General features: G+C 49.3%; 1 protein-coding gene across 2 annotated transcripts in view; it reads right to left on the reverse strand.

Moving 5' to 3' along the window:
- The window catches only part of MYRIP (myosin VIIA and Rab interacting protein), a 396,334-nt gene that overhangs the window by 74,546 nt on the left and 302,194 nt on the right, over positions 1-19,594 (reverse strand). For both annotated transcript variants that reach the window (XM_059390489.1, XM_059390490.1), the window contains 5 exons: positions 18,628-18,764; positions 12,564-12,644; positions 9,068-9,165; positions 8,768-8,848; positions 6,220-6,363 (listed from right to left, as the gene is read on the reverse strand). In XM_059390489.1, coding sequence (XP_059246472.1) covers positions 6,220-6,363; positions 8,768-8,848; positions 9,068-9,165; positions 12,564-12,644; positions 18,628-18,764 — 541 coding nt within the window. The remainder of the gene's footprint in view (positions 1-6,219; positions 6,364-8,767; positions 8,849-9,067; positions 9,166-12,563; positions 12,645-18,627; positions 18,765-19,594) is intronic.

Genomic DNA, 19,594 nt, shown 5'->3' on the forward strand with positions numbered 1-19,594 from the left:
AGTGGTGTGACGTGCTCCTTGCATCTCTTGGAACGCTCTATTGTCATTATGACGAATAGGACCATCAGCACTGCCAATAGGGCGGGCTTCCTGAGGGACTGACCATGGCACCAAAGTGGTCTTCACTCACAAGGAGGTTATTCCATAAGACAGGAATAGGATGAATGACAACTGAGACAAAGCTTTGCTTTGTGTTTTTGGGGTCTGGCATAGATACTAAATTCAATCCTGTAATTATAAATAATGAAAAATACTTTAGATCTATCCTATAAAAGGAGAGCAAGAAAGAGGGAGGAAGGGACAGACACGTAAGAGGAAAGGCTGAGAAAAATAGAGAAGGATAGAGAGGGAACAGAGAGATGCCTCTTGGTCACTGGACGCATCCTAAGAGCCTGGCCCCTGGGGTCATCACGGTTATTATCAATAGGATCACCAGGTTATTATGAAGATGACTTTGTATATACATGTTCCCAAAGAGGCAGGCATTAAATGAATTACAAGACCCGCACTACAGGCTTTTAGGATACTTCGTCTTAAGGCTTGGAAAGCTGGATGGCAGCTTTGTTGGAGAATCACACAATAAGGGAGGAAATTAACAAGAGAATGAACACATTCAAGTTTCTTCCAAGAGAACAAGGATAACTCCTTTCTGCAGGGGATGGATTGAGTTGGGTTTCCAAGTTAAGCCCAGCAGCCTGGCCTGCAGTGTTCTGAGATTCTGCATAGTTATGCCCTGGGCTAGAGGGGTCCAGGTTGTTGGGAACTGAGAAAAAAGGGGAGGCATTGCTTGGAGGTCACAGGGTTATGGCCTCTGCAGCGGGAGGTCAAGGAGCCCTCCTCAAGAGAGAAAGAGCTATCCTCAGGCCTGCAGCCTATTAGCCTCACCAGGGGAGAACTAGGTCAGGTACTCAGATGCCCGGGCTGGACTCCAGACCCCATGAGTCGGAACCCCTGGAGTGGGGCTCTGGTGATGGTGCAAATGAGCAAGGGGGGAGGTTGGAGACCAGCTGGTCAAAAGATGGGAGGGCCACCTTCCCTGAGGTCCCCAAGAGCCAAGACTTGGCCTGCTGCTTCGTGTCCAGGCTTTGGCCAGTGACGTGGCACATTTTTGCATTTATGCCCTCTGCGTATCACTTCCTCCTTATCTCAATTCTAGACCAGTGCTGTGCAGCAAAATTTTCTGGGTGATTGAAATGTTCTGCAATGTGTAACACAGTACCCACCAGCCAGAGGTGCTACGGAGCACTTGAAATGTGGCCAGTCCGATGGAGGAGCTGGATTTTAAACTTTATTTCATTTTAATTAATTTAAATTTGAATAGTCACTTGTGTCTCATGACCACTGCATTGGAGAGTGCAGTCTCAGGACTGAGAGATAGCTGAATCTGCTGATCTCATTTCATAGAGAAAGAAGCTAGATCAAGGGCTTTGGAAGAGGAGTACGGCATTCAACTCTCAGAGCCACCAATCACAAGCTGTGGAGCCTTAGGCAACTTATGGTAAAGCTCTAGCCTCAGTTTTCTCATCTATAAAATGGGTCCAAAATACCCACATCCGCACTTTTTGGTGCAGATATAAAAGATATAACATGAGATATAACATGTGTCTGCTCCTTAACCAGTCCTTGTTCCTGCTCATTGGCAGCTAGAACCGCAGTCATCATGCTGTACAATCTGGGGGCACTACTCATGCTGAATTCTAGGTCAATGGTTGTGCAATATGGTAGCGTTGGCCAGGGTCAGTCTCCCTTGGGCCCCAACTCTGGAATATGGTGTTAGCACAGACTTTCACCACAGGGGACAGGGACCAGGTGCAGGTCAGGGTGGGAAGAAAGCACGGACTTAGCCATCAAGGTGAGATCCTACACAGCGCATTGGAGAGGCTGACCTTTGTCCCCCAGATGTACCAACACTTGAGGTCCCAGGCTGGCCCTGAACACTGGTGCTGGTCAGAGGGAAAGAGCTTGGGGTCCTGACCAAGGGAAGTCAGGCTGGGGTCTGTCTAAGGGTCGAGACCTGAAAGACCTGCGGATCCCCTTACCCAAGAATTCAACACTGCCACAGGATGCAAACAGCAAGAGGTTCTTTATTGTTACACAGGCGCCTGCGGGTGGTCAGTAGCGCCTGCGGGCGGTCAGCAGCTCCTGCTAGCTGAGCACACCAGGCTGGGGTGGTGCAGGATTTTTATAGACAGGTACAAACAAGTTTTGGATGGGACGGAGCTGATAGGCTGACAATTTGAACATTTGAAAAAGGCATACTTGGTGTTAGCGGATTGGCTTTGGAAAACCTACATTCTGGCCAGTCACCGTTCAGATAGTGTACAGTAGAGGGTACGTGTTGAATTGCATGTTTCTAACCTTTATCTATATACGTGCTGAACCGCCTGTCTCCGGCCTTGGTACGGGAGAGGATCCCCTTATCAAGTACATGCTGCACCGCCTGTCTCCGGCCTTGGTACGGGAGACTTAGGAGTAGGGGAAATTCTTAACAAGGGAAGGGTATAACTTTATTTGAATACACAGCGAGCGAGGGTTTAAACAATTTTTCATTTCTTAGCAAAGCATTAGAAGCATTATTATACAGAAGCCAGAAACAGCCGGGTTAAACACAGATTTTTGCTATTCGTTATCCTGTTATGCTGCTTGCTGACTCCCTTATCTATGGTCAGCTGGCCACAGTTTCTTAGTTAGCATAAGCTGGTTATAAAAAGAATGTTAAAACTTATAGGCTATACTATAGTTCTGACCTGGGGTCCTTCAGACCCACGTGTAACATCAAATGAAGGTCTGAAGACAAGAGAGGAAGGCAACAGGACAGAGACAAGGACGAAGGGAGGAAGGCTTGAGACATTGGGGGAAGTGGTAGGTCAGGGTCATCAGAAGGGAGCCAGTCTTTCTCTGCAGGCCCCCTCAGGGGCCCGGTTTAGCCTACTAATGGGGTTAGTTGTCTGGTTAGCCTACTAATGGGGTTGGAGCCCAATGGGACAGCACTCACACAGAGGAGGTATGCCAGCCTCTTTGTCGCTGGAAGAGCTAGAACTTGGGGTAAGATTTTCTAAAGAGCTAACTAATCAAGATTCCATGGATTCTTATCACTGAGTGCTGGGTAAGGTGCGACTCTCCTTCCAAATAAGGTTTTGTAAAAGCTCTATCATGTGGCTGTCTTTAAACCAAACCTGGAGTTACAAATGGCCTTCACAAGGGGGTGGACCCACCCCTGTGTGGATCCACACAGTCTCCTTCCTTCACAGGTATCCTGGGAGCTGAGGGGAAGGGTTCGAGTCCAGGCCATCACTAAATCCCCACAAATCAACATGGTGCCATCAGATGGCCATGGCCCTGTATTGAGAAATGGCTGCCACATGTCCAGTGCTGGGCTGGACCATCGCCTGAACATACGTGACCACAGACAATGGGGGGCTAACAATCCTGGCTGCTCAAAAGAGCTAACCGTGCCAGGGACCCAGCTGGATGATGGATTTCTCTTTAAGCTGGGGTTCTGGCTGCTTCGTTTGGGGCAGCTCCCATGAGTACAAGTGTGCATAGAGAAAGCCAAAGCATTCATGTCTCCCTGACTGATAACATTGACAAAAATATGCTGTTTACATATTGCAAACCACAGTGTAGGAAGAACTCACACCGAGAGGCCAAGAGGGGACTTCTTCGATCAAACATCAAAGTTAAGGATGGAAGGATTAGCAATAGGAGCGAGTGGATGATCTTGTCCTCTGTAAGGTGCCAGGCCCTGTGATCTGGGCGGTTATAGTGTTATCCAAGGGGTGTATTGGTGGCTTTTCTGGGCTTTGCTCCAACTATAGCCTCAAGGATCTCTTCCACCCCCTCCCACACTGATGGATTCAAGACCAGGGAAGGTGGACATAGCTTGCAAAGCACTGTATACCTGAGATTCAAAAGATGCCTGCAGTGGGAGAGGGACTTCCATTAGGCCTTATCCTATATCAAAATCTAGAAATAAATCATATTCTGTCATTTGCTTCAGGACAAATAAGTAAGAAATGCATGTGCTCTGTCTCCATTGCTATTGAAACCAACGTGACAACTGGGATGTGCGGGAGGCAGGCGTTTGGTGAAACAGATTTTCTGGTGAAAAAAGGAAACCCTGAGAAGGTTTGTTTTAGCAAAGCAAATGGGAACCCTGTGCGACTGACCCACGGTCCCTGTGTGCCTACATCCCAGGTGGACTAGGGTCTTTCCAGCCAGCTGAGGGGCTGAGTGGGAGGCCCCCTGGGAAGCATCACTGCTGCTTGTTTTAAGCTGCTTTCACCCAGTACTTGATGAAGGGGTGTGCAGGAAGCACTCTGCTGTCCTCTTGTGGAAAGGGGGTGCCCACTGCAGGCTGTTCCTACTGTCCGGACCCATTCTAGAACCCACTGTCCCACATCTCCGCGGACACACAGAGTGTCTCCTGCCTCAATGGCAGGAATACCATTTCTAGGTTGAACTGCAAACATGACAAGGGGTCCCCCTAAACAGTTGGTGGGAAAACAGGCATTTCATATCCAAGAGCTGCCCCATGACCCAGGAGACAGGAGCAGAGTGGAGGAAATGCTCAGAGCCAGGAGACCTGGGTTCTGGTCTTACCCCACCCATCAACTCAGTTCCAGTGGCTCAGACTACGGTTCACTGCTCTGTAAAATAGGGAGAACCCAGGATGCCCTTGCATGGATCTCATGAAGTAATATGTGTGAACCCCCTCTGCACAGAAAGTCTACATAGAGCAAGTATTGGTCAAATGCCGAGACTGGGGGGATTCACACCTCCTAGAGATGCCCCCCTCCCAAGCCTGACTTTTTCAGAAAATGCTTCCAAAAGACTCCCCGGAAAGCAGGGTGTCACTACAGATGCAGCCTGAGCTCGCTGCGGCAGGACGGGTTAGTGAAATCTCTGAGTGACAGGCTATTTGAAGGTCATGGGGCTCTCCCTCCGCTGAGCCCCAAGTCCATTTCCAGTCTCAGCCGTTCAGTGGGGGCGCCCACAGCCCTGGGCGGACTCGTACCCCGGCCTGCTTCGCTAATCGGATTATTCAGTCCCGGCGGACCTGGACCGAGGCTCCTGTTTAGGTGCACAACGGCAGCAGTAAAGTCAGCTGACGGGCATGCTGACAAGGGAAAGTTCTGCCAATAAATCAGTGACGCTAACTCCCCGATAAAGCCGTAAAGGTGCTCCCTGTTACCCCGAGCATCTGGTGGCTGGTGAGGACACGGGGACGACTGACATAGTGAAGACAGCGGGCATTGCTTCTGGGACCTCATGCCTACCACGCAGCTGGGCCGTACACCCCTTTCTATCCATCTATACAAGAGGGGACGAATGCCGCTGACCCCCAGGAGGAGCGGGGGAAACATGTGCTGGTGATCTTCCCGTCTCTGACTTGCCAGTTTTAAATGGCACCTGTGTGCGCTGTCCTGACCTCATGCCCATGCTGGGACCGTGGGCTCCTACCACTGCTGGAACACAAGCCCTGCCAACCAGTCCCTGGGCTTTGGGTGTAATCTCTGCACAGAAGGCCCGGCTCCTTGGCCTCAGCCTCTGGCTTTCCCAGCCACCACGTCTTCTGCTGGGGCCACTTCAACAGGTAGAGGAGTTTGCAGGCTTCGTGGTTCTACCATAGACACAAGCAGGCTCCAACCCTGGGGTCACAGCAAGGGCCCTGTGCTTTGAGTTGCGGCTCTTGGCTCAATTCCAAGGTGATGGACAAAGGGCTGGGCCACTCCCCAACTCCCGGCCGGTGTCCAGAGGTGGTCATTTCAGTGCCTCAAACGGCATGGTGATCTCACTGTCACAGCTCGGGTTCGGGAAAGCAAGGGGTGGGAGCTGTAAGGAAGCCCAGGGCGCTCATAAAGCTGTTCTTTTCACAGGAACAGTTCACCCCTTTTTGGAATGAATTTTAAAAATGCCTATTGACACCTTTATTTTTCCTAAATGGGTCCTGCATAAAAAGCCATCTGCATATCCTCAGGAGGCTGTTCTGTATTTACTCCCTCTGGCCCCTCTGGCCCCTCCCAGCCCCCATCACCTACACTTTTCTCTGTTTTCTCCCCCGGCCCCGCTTTGGGTACCTTTACCCCGTCGGGTGGGTACAGGAGTCAACTATAAGTGGTTGAGAGTGGTGGCCCCACGTCTAGGGCACCAGCTCTGATCAGTGCCTGGGCAGGACACCAGTCCGTGGTGGGGGCAGGATTATGCTTGGGGACTCACCCAGAGGGTGTAGGGAGCTCGGGGACCTCCTGGGGGCGTGGCGGTCCCCCCGTCAGCTGCCTTGGCCATGCAGCTCTGGGGCTGCAACCACTCTGGCTCTTCTTCCATTTGCTGCTCGCCTTTGCTCTTCTGTCTCCTTATGATCTGTGGTGGGAGGACAAAAGGGGGCAGGTTACTGGCCAGGCCTTCAGGTGCTATGTGGAGCAACTGGAAGCATCTCTGGGATGTGTTTCAGCCACAGAAGAACTTAGTTTCAACAGCATACCCATCTGTTTCAGTTATACCTGAGGGTAAAACAGAATAACACCTTACATTTTATAAATCATCCTTTTATGATGCTTACAACTTCTAGTCATTAAATGCCTACCACAGGCCAGACTGTGGTAGGCACTGTATGCATTCCATGGCATTTAATCCTCAAAATAATCTTAAGAGCTATGGGCTACGACTCCTCATTTTGCAGACGAGGAAACTGGCTCAGAAAAGTTAAGCTATCAGTGAAGGCTGCACAACTCGTAAACAGTGGAGCTACCTTTTGAACCCGCAGTCTCTGGCTGTAAATCCTGGTTTCAGGAAGCATTGGCAGGGTCTGTGAAGGGGGCAGGTTCCAAGAGCCAGGAGCTGATGGCTCATTTGTACCACCTGCTATGCTGGGCACAGCCCCACGGAGAGAATGAATCTATTTGTACAGTGGTATCTGGGCTCCTGACTTCCTAGAGGCAGCTGAGAAGACTTCTGAGCCACCAGTCTGGGTTTTTCTTCAATGCCCTTGTAGCCCAGACAAGATGAGAGCAGGAGGCCGAGCAGGGCGAGTGAGGAACGGAGGTGCCATGCCTTGGGGCAGATGGGGGGCCTGACCAAGGTGTACCCCCACCTCCCTGGGCTCTGGGATTGCTGGGGACTGGTCACATCCTGAGCCAGCCAGCTGCCCCGGGGGTCTGACACCAACAGTATGTGTTGGACGTATGGGGACAGATAACGTGTTTCCTCGGTTCCTAGGTCTCCAGCGTAAAAGCCCTGGAATCTGGATTGAATGTATTTTGAACTGTGGGTTGGATGAGACATCTGGGGCTCTCTGGGGGATTAGTGGGGAGTCTTCTGTGTGGGCCGTGCAGAAGGGACATGGATTTTGTGACCAAACCAGAAGACTGAACTTGTTCATTGCTTCCTGCATGCAGACCTTTGTCATGTGACTCTGCATCTCTCCCAGGAAGGGGACAATAAGTATAAGCCTGTGGCAGTGGGCTGACTGGGTGCCTTGCTTTGGTCAGTGACAGTAGTGACAGTAGTCAGGGCTGAGCCTGGGCCTTAGACCATATGGCAGTTTCCTCTTCCTCTCCTGTGCTTCTGTCCTGGGTCCTGGCCCCAGAAGCTGCTGTGCCTTTACTTAGGCCCCTGAGTGAACACACAACATGGACTGGAGCCCAACCCACAGCATGAGCCGGAGGGGATGCCTGAGTGAGAAAGAAACTGAGCTCTAATAAAACATACATTTGGTCTTTGGGCCCGGTTCCTGGCACTGAGCCAAAAAACCCTGGGAGTGTCTTTGTTATGCTAATGAGCCAACTCAGGGCTGGGAAATCTCAGCTCCCGCTACTACCTCTGGGGAGGGAGGGGGACTGCGCTCCCAGGGCTGGGGCAGACCCAGGGTGTCACCCGGAGGGCAGTGCGCTGGAGGGAGAGGGCATGGAGGTCTGCACACCTCCTCCCCCGCCTTATTATCCTGTGTATCTCTTCATCCAGTTGTTCATTTGCATCCTTTATGATAAATCTGTCTTTGGAAATGCAGCACGTTGCTGAGTTTTGTGAACTGTTCTAGCAAATTATCCCACCTGAGGGCAATCATGATCATGGGAATCCCTGAATTTGTAGTAGACTGGACATCAGTGCGGTAACTTGGGGATGCCTGACGCCTGTCCCTGGTATCTGCAATGGGGGCACTCTGGTGGGGCTGAGCCCTTAACTTGTGAGGTCCGTGCTAACTTGGCATAGATAGTGTCAAAACTGAGTTGTAGGACACTGAGGTGGTGTAAGAAACGTGCGTGTGGCATCACAGAAATCATCCTTGTTCGCAGACACAGAGGTCTGGGGCGGTTGGCTTCTCCACAGTAATGAACGGATACTCCATGCAAGGGACAGTTTATGGCATGGAGGTAGCAGGAGGTGACTGCGGGTCAGTGGAAGACCGAAACTTGTAAGGACACACATATGTGCACACATGCAAACACGCACAAGCGGGGAGGCTAGGGAACAGGAAGATGGTGAGTAACCTGCTCAGTGCTGAGTTCCTGGCTCCTTACCTGCCAGCTCGATCCCTAAAGGGGACCCCATTGGATCCCTCCACTCAGACGCCACATCGCCATGAAATCCCTCCTCAGTGGCTCCCGGAGCACACTGAGAAACGTGACGTGGCACAGAAATGGTGCCCGAGACAACAACAGGGCCCATGGTTGCTCTTCCCCCGGCTCTGATCTGGGCTCTGATCCGGGCCGGGGGTAGAGAGGGGTGGGGGGGTGAATGGTATAATGGGACGGCAGGGCCCACCTACCTTCTGCAGGATAGTTGTGGCCAGTTCCTCAGTCAACTCCTCCTTGTGGTCCCTCAGGTAGCTGGCCTCGTTCTGCTTGTCCTGCGGAGGGAGGGAAGAGAATGGCCCCTGTGGGTGGGTGGGTCGGGAGATGTGGCCATCCCTGTCTTGGGAGTCCTGACCACAGAGGCAGGGGGAGTGTGGGCCCCGTGCTTGTCAAGGACAACCACTGTGAAGATGGTTTTCCAACAGTCTGGACTCTCTTCCAGCGGCCGGGACCTTGCCCCTCACCTCCCCCCAGTGAGGACAAGGGGGTCATACCAGACTGTCCCCGTAGGCTTCTGCTTTGGAAATCGCCTCCTCGATGGCCTCTTCAGCCACCCGCAGGGCGACAGCCAAGGTGTCCATCATGCTGTGTCCTATAGAGTAAACAGAACACAGACCACTTTCTGAAAGGGAAAGACAAGTCAAATGATCACTCCACTTCAGTTCTTCTGTTTAAGTCTTGCAGGAGCTGGGGGCTAATTTCCCCATTGTGCAACTTGGCGCACCAGCTCCAGACCTTCTCCCCTGCCTCAGTGTCCCCCTCCCCCACAACCCGAGCCACAAGAAATCGTGATTCTTTGAGAGGTACTGTCTCTCCCTTCATGGCTCCTATATCTTGGCCTTCTTTCCTCTGGTCCTTGCTCTGTACCTGAGCTGGTTCCTGGGGACCCCAAGGCTTGGCCCAAGTGTTCCTCCTCTGAAAAGACTCCTTAGATCCCTCCTGTCCCCATCTCAGCTGGATGTCCGTCGAAGACTCTGGAGTTTCTGGAGTTTTCCGCGGAGCCAGAAAGACTCTCTCCCAGCCAAGTCACTCTGAGAGAGCATGACTGCATCACACGCAGTCCCTCCCGACATGCAGACTGCCTTACAGATAACTGCTCTCCTAGAAGGGCTTCATATAAAGAAATAACGGCTCTTTCATCTGCTTTCTCAGATGAAGGTTATGTGTTATTTTGTGCATATCACTGTGAAGATAGGGATGAAAATTATTCAATGTTCTAAGGGCATTGGACAGTACACATGGTTTAATGCAAATACAAAACCCGTGGAAGCAATGTTTAGACTCTCAGCCAATATTGTTAAGAACAACAGCACTGGCCAACCTCACTGAGCTGGCCTACCTGCCGGCCCCAGGCTGAGTGTTATGTGCGTGGCCACAGTTCATTTGGACCACAGTCCACTGAGTGGGTGCCATCTAACGGACAACAGAACTGAAGCACAGAGAGGTCAAATAACTTGGCTGAGGCAACTCAGTGTGACAGGAGGAGAGATGAGGTTTGAGTACAGGACTCTGTCTGCAAAAGCCCTTGATTTTAACTACAAAAGTGAGACAAATACAAGCTCACATGATTTAGAAAAATAATGCCAGCATATTTTTAGCAAGCATATTTTTTGCAAATGGCAACAGGTGGAAGGAAACATCCCCACATCAGATGGCTTCTGCAGGTGACAAAATTCTTTTTGGAGCTGAGTGCTTGGAGGAGTTCTGCTTTCCCAGAAACTCGATCTTTGCTTATTACTTGAAAGTGAGAATTTCAATCATCCCCTCCCTTTGCCCCAGAAGCCCCATTCACATCAGGCCTAGGAACACAGGTCTGCAGGGGCTACATGCCTATGCTTCCTTTGGCCAGATTTCAACTTCCTGTTTCCATTTATACTCTCTTACTCATGCCTTATTTAACACATGCAAACCTCTTGAGAGCTGCCTCAAACTCTCTGTAGAATGAGACTAAGCATAAATACATCAATTCACTCATTAATCAATCCCTCAATTAAAAAAACCTTGATTCAAGCTTTGCAGGTTCCTCAAGACATAACTGTGAACAGAAATTGGCATCTGGCGAACATAATAAAATCTCCAAAACCAACCCAGGGATGCTCAAAGAGATCCAGCAAGCTGACAGGTCCATCAAAAGCTGGCTATGATGACAGTCACATCAGGGCTCTGTGCGCCCCAGGGTGGCCGACTGGACATGCAGCTTTCCCAGTGTTTCTACAGGTATAGTCTACAGAATTGAGATTGTCATCACACCAAGTGCTCCCCAGAGATAGACACTTGTACCTCCCGTGTCTCTTCTTTGAGATACCAATCAACGTATTTTTCTCACAAGTCCTCGCTAGCCCTGGGACGCCCCAATGGACAAGCCAAGTCCACACTCTCCTGTGCTCCCCAGGCTATGGGGTGAGCAGGCACTTATGCTAAGAGGCTTGCGGGAGGACCTGTGGTGGGTATCGTTCCCCAGTTCCATAGATCCCTGGCCAGTAAGAGCCTGGAGCCACAACCCAGAGGCTCCGAATGCTATATTCATGACTTCCGGATGAGGGTGAAGTGGGGCACTCAAGGTGTTTTGGTTGAAAGTGAAGACTCAGGTTGGTGCCGCAGAGGGAATGACTGGCAGGGGTGTGGAGGAAGGAGAAGGAGGCGAGGCAGAGTGACCGAAGCTTGGAGGACCAGTAGACAATGGGATGGTCAGTTTTAGGCAACATCCTGGCTGGGCTGTCATACCCAGTGATTTAATCCAAAACGAATCTAGGTGCTGTCATGAAGGTATTTTGGGGATGTGGTTAATATCTATGATACTTGACTTTAAGGGAAGGAAATTGCTCTTGAGGTAATGTGGGTGGGTCTTACTCTTGCAGTTGAGAACAAAACCCTTCAGAGCAAAAACTAAGGTTTCCCAGAGAAGAAAGCCTGTCTCAAGACTGAAGCATTGCCTTCTGCCCCCAGCTCCTCCTGCTGACCTACCCTATAGACTTTGGGCTTACCAGGCCCCAAGGGAACCAAGTCCCTAAAATAAAATAAATCTCTGTGTGTGTGTGTGTATGTGTGTGTGTATCCCCTATTGGTTCTGCTTCTCTGGAGAACTCTGGTACATACGGATGGTCACTGAAGGTAAGATTAATACAGGGGAATTGTGGGCAGGGGACTCTCAGGCCATGGGGGGTCAGAATAAAAAGAGAAGGACAGAATTGGGAGAAAGAGCTGCCAGGAACTTGGGTGACTGAGAGCTTGATTAGGATGTGCAGAGGCTAGAATCCCTGTAGGATCTACAGGGCTTGATACAAGCTTCAGAAATCTGAGTCTAGAACTCTGGGCTGAAATCCGTGCTGGGCATTTCAGCTTCAGCAGTGAATGGAGGTGCCTGGAGCCCGCGGGAGTGTCGTACCACGGGGAGAAGTTCTAGGCAGCAATGATGAAGGAGGATGGGACCTCCAGGCGAAGGCACCTGAAGGAGAGAATAGAGAGCATGGAGAGGGGCTATAGGACCCTAGGAGAAGGTGACTCAGGAGGATTTCAAGGTCCAGCATGCTGGAGAAGGAGCTGAAATGATGGAGAAGGTTTAATTTGAAACCATCAGTTTGTTTTGCTTTTAACTTCTACTCTCAGGGGACTATGGTATTGGTATAAAAAAGAAGTGAATCACTACATGATACATTGTTTCTATGAATATTTTAATATGAACTACACAAGTGTATTCATTATTATATTCTAGCTCTGGAAGATGGACTTGGAACTGGAGCTCACCAGGGGATATAAAGTATCCAGGGGTTGGGTAGCGAATGCACTGCTCTTGGCCATACCTTGGCTGTACTCTCCAATTTTGATGATGGATACACACAAGTGGCAACAATAAGAAGACCCCTGGAGACTCCCACCCAGGAAGAAGGGGTTGTGTCTAGCAGTTACAATGCAACTGGGAGACCCTGAGTATCTAAAGGCACTTCTATTCCTTCAACCTCCCATTAGCTGCAAACTCTTAAGCAAACTTACCTTCTGACTGTCTATAAAATGTTGAATCACTGCCCGAAATACTTCCTTCATTCTCCAGGTTTGCCTCGAAAAAGTTTCCTCCTGAAGGGATGGAGGGAGTGGGAGAGAGAATGGGATTATCACAGGTCCCCAGTGAGGACTGGTGCATGGTCACAGCCCTGGCAGACCACCACGACCCACTCTGATGAAGTCAGCCTTGCAGATATTTAGAGAATCCATGGGCTCCACAATAATGCTACAGCTTTTGATGAGTCATCTTTTTCTTCTCTAAGTGATTCCTGGTGTAACACTGCTGCCTCCCTTGACTTTCTTCCAGTACCTTCTTTGGAGGCAATGTGGAATCAAAGAGAAAACAATAGATCGAAGCTGGAGAGATGTAAGGGTGCTATTTCCTGAACCTGCAAAGTACTAGCTGTGTGACCTAGAGCACATTACTTAACCTCTCTGACACTTGGCTTCCTTTCTAGAAAGAGAGAAAGAATAAGAGCTCATGATGCTGTGGGTTTGGTTGTTAGCTGCAGTCTACGGCACTGACCCAAACAGTTGCCTTTAGCTATTGATTTAACTGTCACCCTACTCTTCCATAGAATGGAGTCCACATGAAACATGCCCAGAGCGAGATAAGGTGAACCCATTGCGTTTGATCTTTCAAGGCCCGCTGCCTCTCCTCCGGTCTTCTTTGAATCGAATACACAACCCTAATCTTAATTCCAGGCTGGGAACAGCAGCTAGCTAAGACCTTTTTAAAGCCCCCTTTCAAGTTGGGGATTTTTATGAGATCTCTGTAGATGGAGAGGACAGATTGTTTTCAACTCTCTGTATTGTATCCTCAGGACCCAACACAGCACCTACACAGAAGATGGCTCAAGGAAAATGTTTTGAATTGAATGTTAATGGAAAACAGTGTTTGGCAGAACCAAGAAAATGAATATGTGTCCATGTGCCTTAGCTCAAAAGGGGGCAAATGCCATCAATGCTATGTTGAACTAAGCCTTCAATACATGTAATAGACGCTGTGTTTTCTTGGATGGGCTATGATGCGGGCTTCCCTGTGGAAACCCTAGGGGTAACTGCTGTAGGTATTTGAGGCAGGTTTAGGCCTATTTGTATGAAATAGGCCATAAATGTGTAGCCTGTCACAGCTCCCTTAGTCTGACCATATTCCTTTCTCTGTGTTTGTGTCCTCTGAGCCGGCCTTCACTTATTCTAGCTCTGTGACCCTGAGCCAGTGGCTTTGTCTTTCTGATACTCCGTTTCCTCACTTACAAGACTTTAAGATAAGTCCTCTCTGCAAACCCCAAGCTCCGGTTCCAAGTGCAGATATTTCCCTTTGGTGTGGCTACATCCAGCATTGATTCATCCATCCAGCAAAGAGTCTATGAACAGGTGTTTATACTAGGTGCCAGACTCTGGCCTGGGTGTTAGTATACGGGTGACCAAAGCCAGAAATCCTCACTGCTTTGACAAACTTGATGGAGTGGGAAACAATTCATCAGTCAAAGGCTTATATAAACCAATGTAAAGTTATAGAGATGTTAAGTGCTCTGATTGGGTGTTTCATAGTCTAGCAGGGACAGTGAGCCAAAGAGGTGCGGGGAGGTTGGAGAGTGTCTGGGGCAGAGCGGACAGTCTGCACACAACAGGCTATGAGGGTGGCAGGTGCATCTGGGGACCTGAACACGAGGCAGAGTGGCTGGGCTTGGAGATCCACACCATGCGGGTCATGGTGACCATACCCCGTTTTGATCTTTATTCCAACAGCCACATAAAGCCAGTAAAGCTTCCGTGGAGGGGATCTGGTCGGATTTGTGTTTCCAAAAGTGCCCTCTGGCTGCTGTGCGGAGAATAGCTCAGTGAGGGGAATGAGGAAGGGCAGGGAGCAGAAGCCCTGAGCTCTGTGTGCTCTCCGGAGTGTGCCTGCCACCGACTGGGAAGACAGGCAGGGAAGGAAGTGGGGGAATGTGCAGCAATGGTTTTTGGAAACAGAGAGACTCAGGCATGTTTACCAATCAATAGGAAGGAACCAGTTAAAAGAGAGGCTGGCTCAGTAAGAGGGAAGTGGTGTGTGACCTTGAGACCTTCCTGGAAGGTGACAGGATCCAGTGCAGGGTTACATATTGTCTGCCCTGTGAAGGAGGAGGTGAGGTCCTCTGTGGAGAGAATGGAGGAGTGTGGAGGAGAGTATGAGGAGAAAGAAGATCTGGAAACATCACTGGGAGACTGAGCTGCCCAGAGGACAAGCTCTGGTTCTGCATAATTTTAAACAGCGCTTCTCCCTGTTTCCCTTGAAATTCACAGGTGGGAGCTTCAGAGCCAGCTGGAAATGGCACAGAGTGGCTGAACTGTTCTGGAAAAGCATGACATAGCAGTCAGATGACACGTGATGTCTTTCATGCATTGGAAGAACCTCTGATGTCACATGGCTCAGCATTGTCAAAAGACTATGTTTGTCAGTCAAATCTCAGATGAAAGACTCAATAGACCCTTTTCAGGAATCATGTCAAAAATAGCTATAGAGTATTCATGAGTAAAAACAGGGTTTATTTCTCTCATTTATTTATTGAATACTAAATGAAAGCATATGCTATTTATCCAACTGCCTAGAGATTAAGTATGTTAATAATGACCACTTTTATTTTTTCATGTCATGCTCCTTTCTACGGTCACTGTTAAAAATGTCATGCTGGGGGCGCCTGGGTGGCTCAATGGGTTAAGCTGCTGCCCTCAGCTCAGGTCATCATCTCAGGGTCCTGGGATTTGGCCCAGCATTGGGCTCTCTGCTAGGTGGGGAGCCTGCTTCCCTCTCTCTCTCTGCCTGCGTCTGCCTACTTGTGATCTATCTGTCAAATAAATAAAAATAAAATCTTTAAAAAAATAAAAATAAAAAATAAAAGTTATCACGGGGCGCCTGGGTGGCTCAGTGGGTTAAACCTCTGCTTTCGGCTCAGGTCATGATCTCAGGGTTCTGGGATCAAGTACTGCATCAGGCTCTCTGCTCTGCTTGGCAGGGAGCCTGTTTCCTTCTCTCTCTCTCTGCCTACTTGTGATCTCTGTCTGTCAAATAAATAAGTAAATAATCTTTTAAAAAATGTCATGCTGAATCTATCAAATGTCCCATGTGAGCACACATTACCATGGGACACTGTTTAAAAAAATGTTTTTTAAAGATTTGTTTACTTGTCACAGAGAGAAAGCATAAGCAGGGAAAGCAGCAGGCAGAGGGAGAAGCAGATTCCTGGCTGAGCAGGGAGCCTGATGAGGGACTTGATCCTAGGACCCCGGGACCATGACCTGAACTGAAGGCAGACATTTTAACCGACTGAGTCACCCAGGCTTCCTGGGACACTTTTTTTTTTTTTTTTAAATGTACTTATTTATCTGACTTCTCCACTGGAATATTGATTCCCAGATGGCAGGGTCTTGCCCATCTTGTCATTCTTAAACCAGGTGGGCGCGTAGTGGATGTTCAATAAGTGTTTATTGAATGTTTATTGAAGTCATAAATACATCTTAGATTTGCCCGATGGAACTAAGGGGTCTCCTTTCAGGCCTGGCCTCTCCTGGTCATCCGATATGGGCTGCAGGAGGAGTAAGCCTAGCTTGGGAGGGTCAGAAGTACAGAGAGCAGAGCAGAGCATGCATGTAATGGCTGGCCCAGAAGATTCTGTGAACTTGGTGAACTTTTACGAATTTTCAATGGACTGAATGTGTCAAGGCAGACTATGGCTGGTCTAGGGGGTGAAGATATTTCATACGTACAAGGGATTCTACTTCAACAGTTTGGGGGCAGAGCATGTGCCCTGCACGCCGTAGATGTTGTGTAAAATGTTCTGGCACCAAAATTCTGCAAACAAGTGCCCTTAGTCAGAGTTGAAGACGGAGCCATTTTATTCAGAATGCTACTGCCCCAATTATGGTCAAGTGCTAAAGTGCTAGCTGGGGTTCTCCACCGTGGCTGTGCCTTAAAATAACCTAGAGAAATACCTGTACTGGGCTCACCTCCACAGATACAGAAGTAAGTGGCTGAGTGTGGCAGGGGATCCTGGGCACTGGTTTTTTTTTTGGTTTTTTTTTTTAAGCCCCCTAGGTGATTCTGATGTATAGTCAAGATTGAGGATGGCAGGAGACAATGATGAAAGGGTGTTGGGTGACAGGTGGAGCTAAGACTAAGGGCTCCCCAGTCAGGTGACATAGCCAGGAGACCACTGCTGCCCCAGAGGATTTGCCCATACTTGCAGGGTGAATAAAATTTCTAGGCAGTGTATAGAATAAATCTCACTGTTTTATGATCATGGCTTAACAGGCTTGAATATCACCTCACAGACTGTTTCCCTTCACTTTTATCAAAAGGAAGTCTTAGTTTAAATGGATACTAACCATATTAAAGCAATAGATTTTAATAGTTCAGGGAAGGGTCTTGGTACCCACAGAATGCTTCTAAGATCAAACTGGTGCCAAACAAGGGATGTAGGCTTTGCCAGGTGTTGAGCCATGCTTTGGGAACACAGAGCTGATGAAGCTAGTGCTCAAATGGTTCGTAGACTGTCCCCTGAATGCAATGCAGCAAGTGCCGTCCTGAGTCCAAATGAAAGAGCTGCTGAATCACAGAGGGCCCAGAACCCACATCTGCTTCCATCAGGCAGACAGTTATTCCCAGTAACTGGTTTTCCTCAGAAAATGACACTTGAAAATTTCAAAGCCCTGAGCTGGCCCGCTTCGGGCTCCAATCCACCTGATCCACCTGTGGGGCCTGAGAGAGACAGAAGAAGAGTTCAGAGTTGTGCCCTGCTCTGTAGGATTCCCGGTATGTTTGCTTTTCCCCTCATCTTTCATGAAGCAGTACAGAACACCTATGAGGTCTGAAATTTGGTGACACGTAAGGGGGTACACGAAACAGACCTGAGGCCGTACATGAGAGGAAAGAAAGGACGGGACGCAAACAAGTGAGCCAATAATATTCTGGAACTTTCTTGAGATATGTCTTTGGCTTGAAAAACTACTGTTAATAAGATTACTTTTAAGCTTTCTTTTGTTCTCTCTCTCTCTTTCTTCCTTTTGCTGTCTTTCCTGGAGAAGAAACTTTTTAGAGAAATCAGCAAAGAGAGATAAAAATAATCTGTGGAAGACTTCAGCACTGCTCTCGTAGCTTAGGCTTCCTGAATAGTTTGAAAGATAGAGTCTAACAACCACCACAAAAGGCCCTAATGATTCTCTGTGTTTAATGCTTCCATCCTGTTTCCCCCTGTCTCAGTGGCTGGCATATTTTTAGATAAGACACAGCCCAAGACTTTATTGAGAATACAACAGTGTAAAATAATGACAGTGAAAAGGCTCCAAATGAGACGGATGAGATCTTTTTTCCATCCCCCTTTTTCGTGGATAAAAAGCGTTTACCTGTGTCAGCAAAGAGATGAAAAAAATCTGCCTTTAGACAGAGAAAAAAAAAAAACAGCCTTTTTAAAGAGGACAGACTGTTCATATTGTGATAAGGATTTCTTTCTACTGGCTAGTGTAATAGAACTAAAGGAGATAATTTCTCTTTCTAATTACATTGGTTGTCTTACGTGAATAAAAACAGCAAGGCAGAATCCAATCCACCCTCCAGGCTACTTGGGAGAGAAGCCTGTACTTTCCCCACTCTCCCATTACATCAGGTTCTGGGCCTGGTGTGTGTGGAGGTTGGGAACAGGAGGGAAGGGGAGTGGAGGGCATACCCTCCCAGGTTAGGCCTAGTCTACCTGATCAAACAGAGGACTTCCCAGTGTTTCATCTGTAGGGGGAGATGATCGAGAATCTTTGAATTCCAGGGACCTACAATTAAAATGTCCACAATACGCAGAAATATTTGGGTCCCAACAGCCCACTTGGGATGTGGGAACCAGATGACTCAAACTTCACAGAATCTTTGATATTTGTCCTCTTATTTCTGCTCCTCATCGGAGCCACGTATTTAGGCAACTTTCTGTGTCCTGTTGAGGACCCCTAGTGTCCAGGGCCTCCCAGCCAGGCCTCCTCCTATCCCCTCAGCCCTGCAGACTCCCACAGCAGCGGGCCGCCAGCGTACCTAGAACGTCGAAGCACGCCCCGCTCTCCAGCCGGTGTTTCCGGTACAGATTCTTCAAGACCTTGGCGCTGCCAAAGCGTTTGAAGCGACTCTTCACGTTACTGTAGAACCATTCCAGAGACTGGGTCCTCAGAAGCCTGAGGAAGACACAGAATAAGAAAACAAAATGAGAGACAAAGGCTGGAATTATGAAGGGGTGGACGGCAAAAGTTGCCACCGGACTTCATAGCTCCTTCCGCCAAGATGTGGAGCAGCATCTCTCTCGACGTCTTGCATCCAGGCCGGCCTGGGACTTGCTCAGACCATAGGGACCGGTGGGCAAAAAGACAGCTCCCTTTCATGCAGCTCTTAGAAGTCCTGTACTCTGTTGCCACATGGTCAACACCGGGCTGGTCTTAGGGGTGCCAAGAGACACTGGGCCCAAGTACCCCTTTCACCTCAGCTGATGACCGGCCAATCCCAGAAGAGATGACAGGGACGGGGTGAGTGACAAGGGTGGTAGCAGCCAGGATGACAGCAGTGAGGACGAGGCCCAGGCCACCCAGACACAGAGATATTCATCAGGGATGTAGACTTGGAAAATGACACTGATTCTGGTGCTGAGGACGCAGGCCAGCCCATGGCGGTGACAACGGTTCAGACAGTGGCAGAGATGGGGGTGGCCAGCAGAGCCGCAGCCACAGCCAGAGTCACAGTGCCAGTCCCATCCCTAGTGGCAGCAAGCACTCAGCCCAGGAGGCTGGCAGTGACACCACAGCTTCCGGTCCCAACAGCAGTGACACTGTCCCAGGGCCTTCGGGGCTGGCTCAGACAAGATTACCATGCACAGAAAGGCACTCTGCCAGCAGCCTCTTTGTGATCCCTTTGCTCTGTTCTTCCCTTCCTCCAAACCTCTGCTGTTATTAAAGACAGTCTCTCTTTAAACAAACAAACAGCGCCTGCCAGTTGCCTGGGTTGAGCGAGTGGC

Source organism: Mustela nigripes, chromosome 2 (genome assembly GCF_022355385.1).
Source record: "Mustela nigripes isolate SB6536 chromosome 2, MUSNIG.SB6536, whole genome shotgun sequence".
NCBI classification, from domain to species: Eukaryota; Metazoa; Chordata; class Mammalia; order Carnivora; family Mustelidae; genus Mustela; species Mustela nigripes.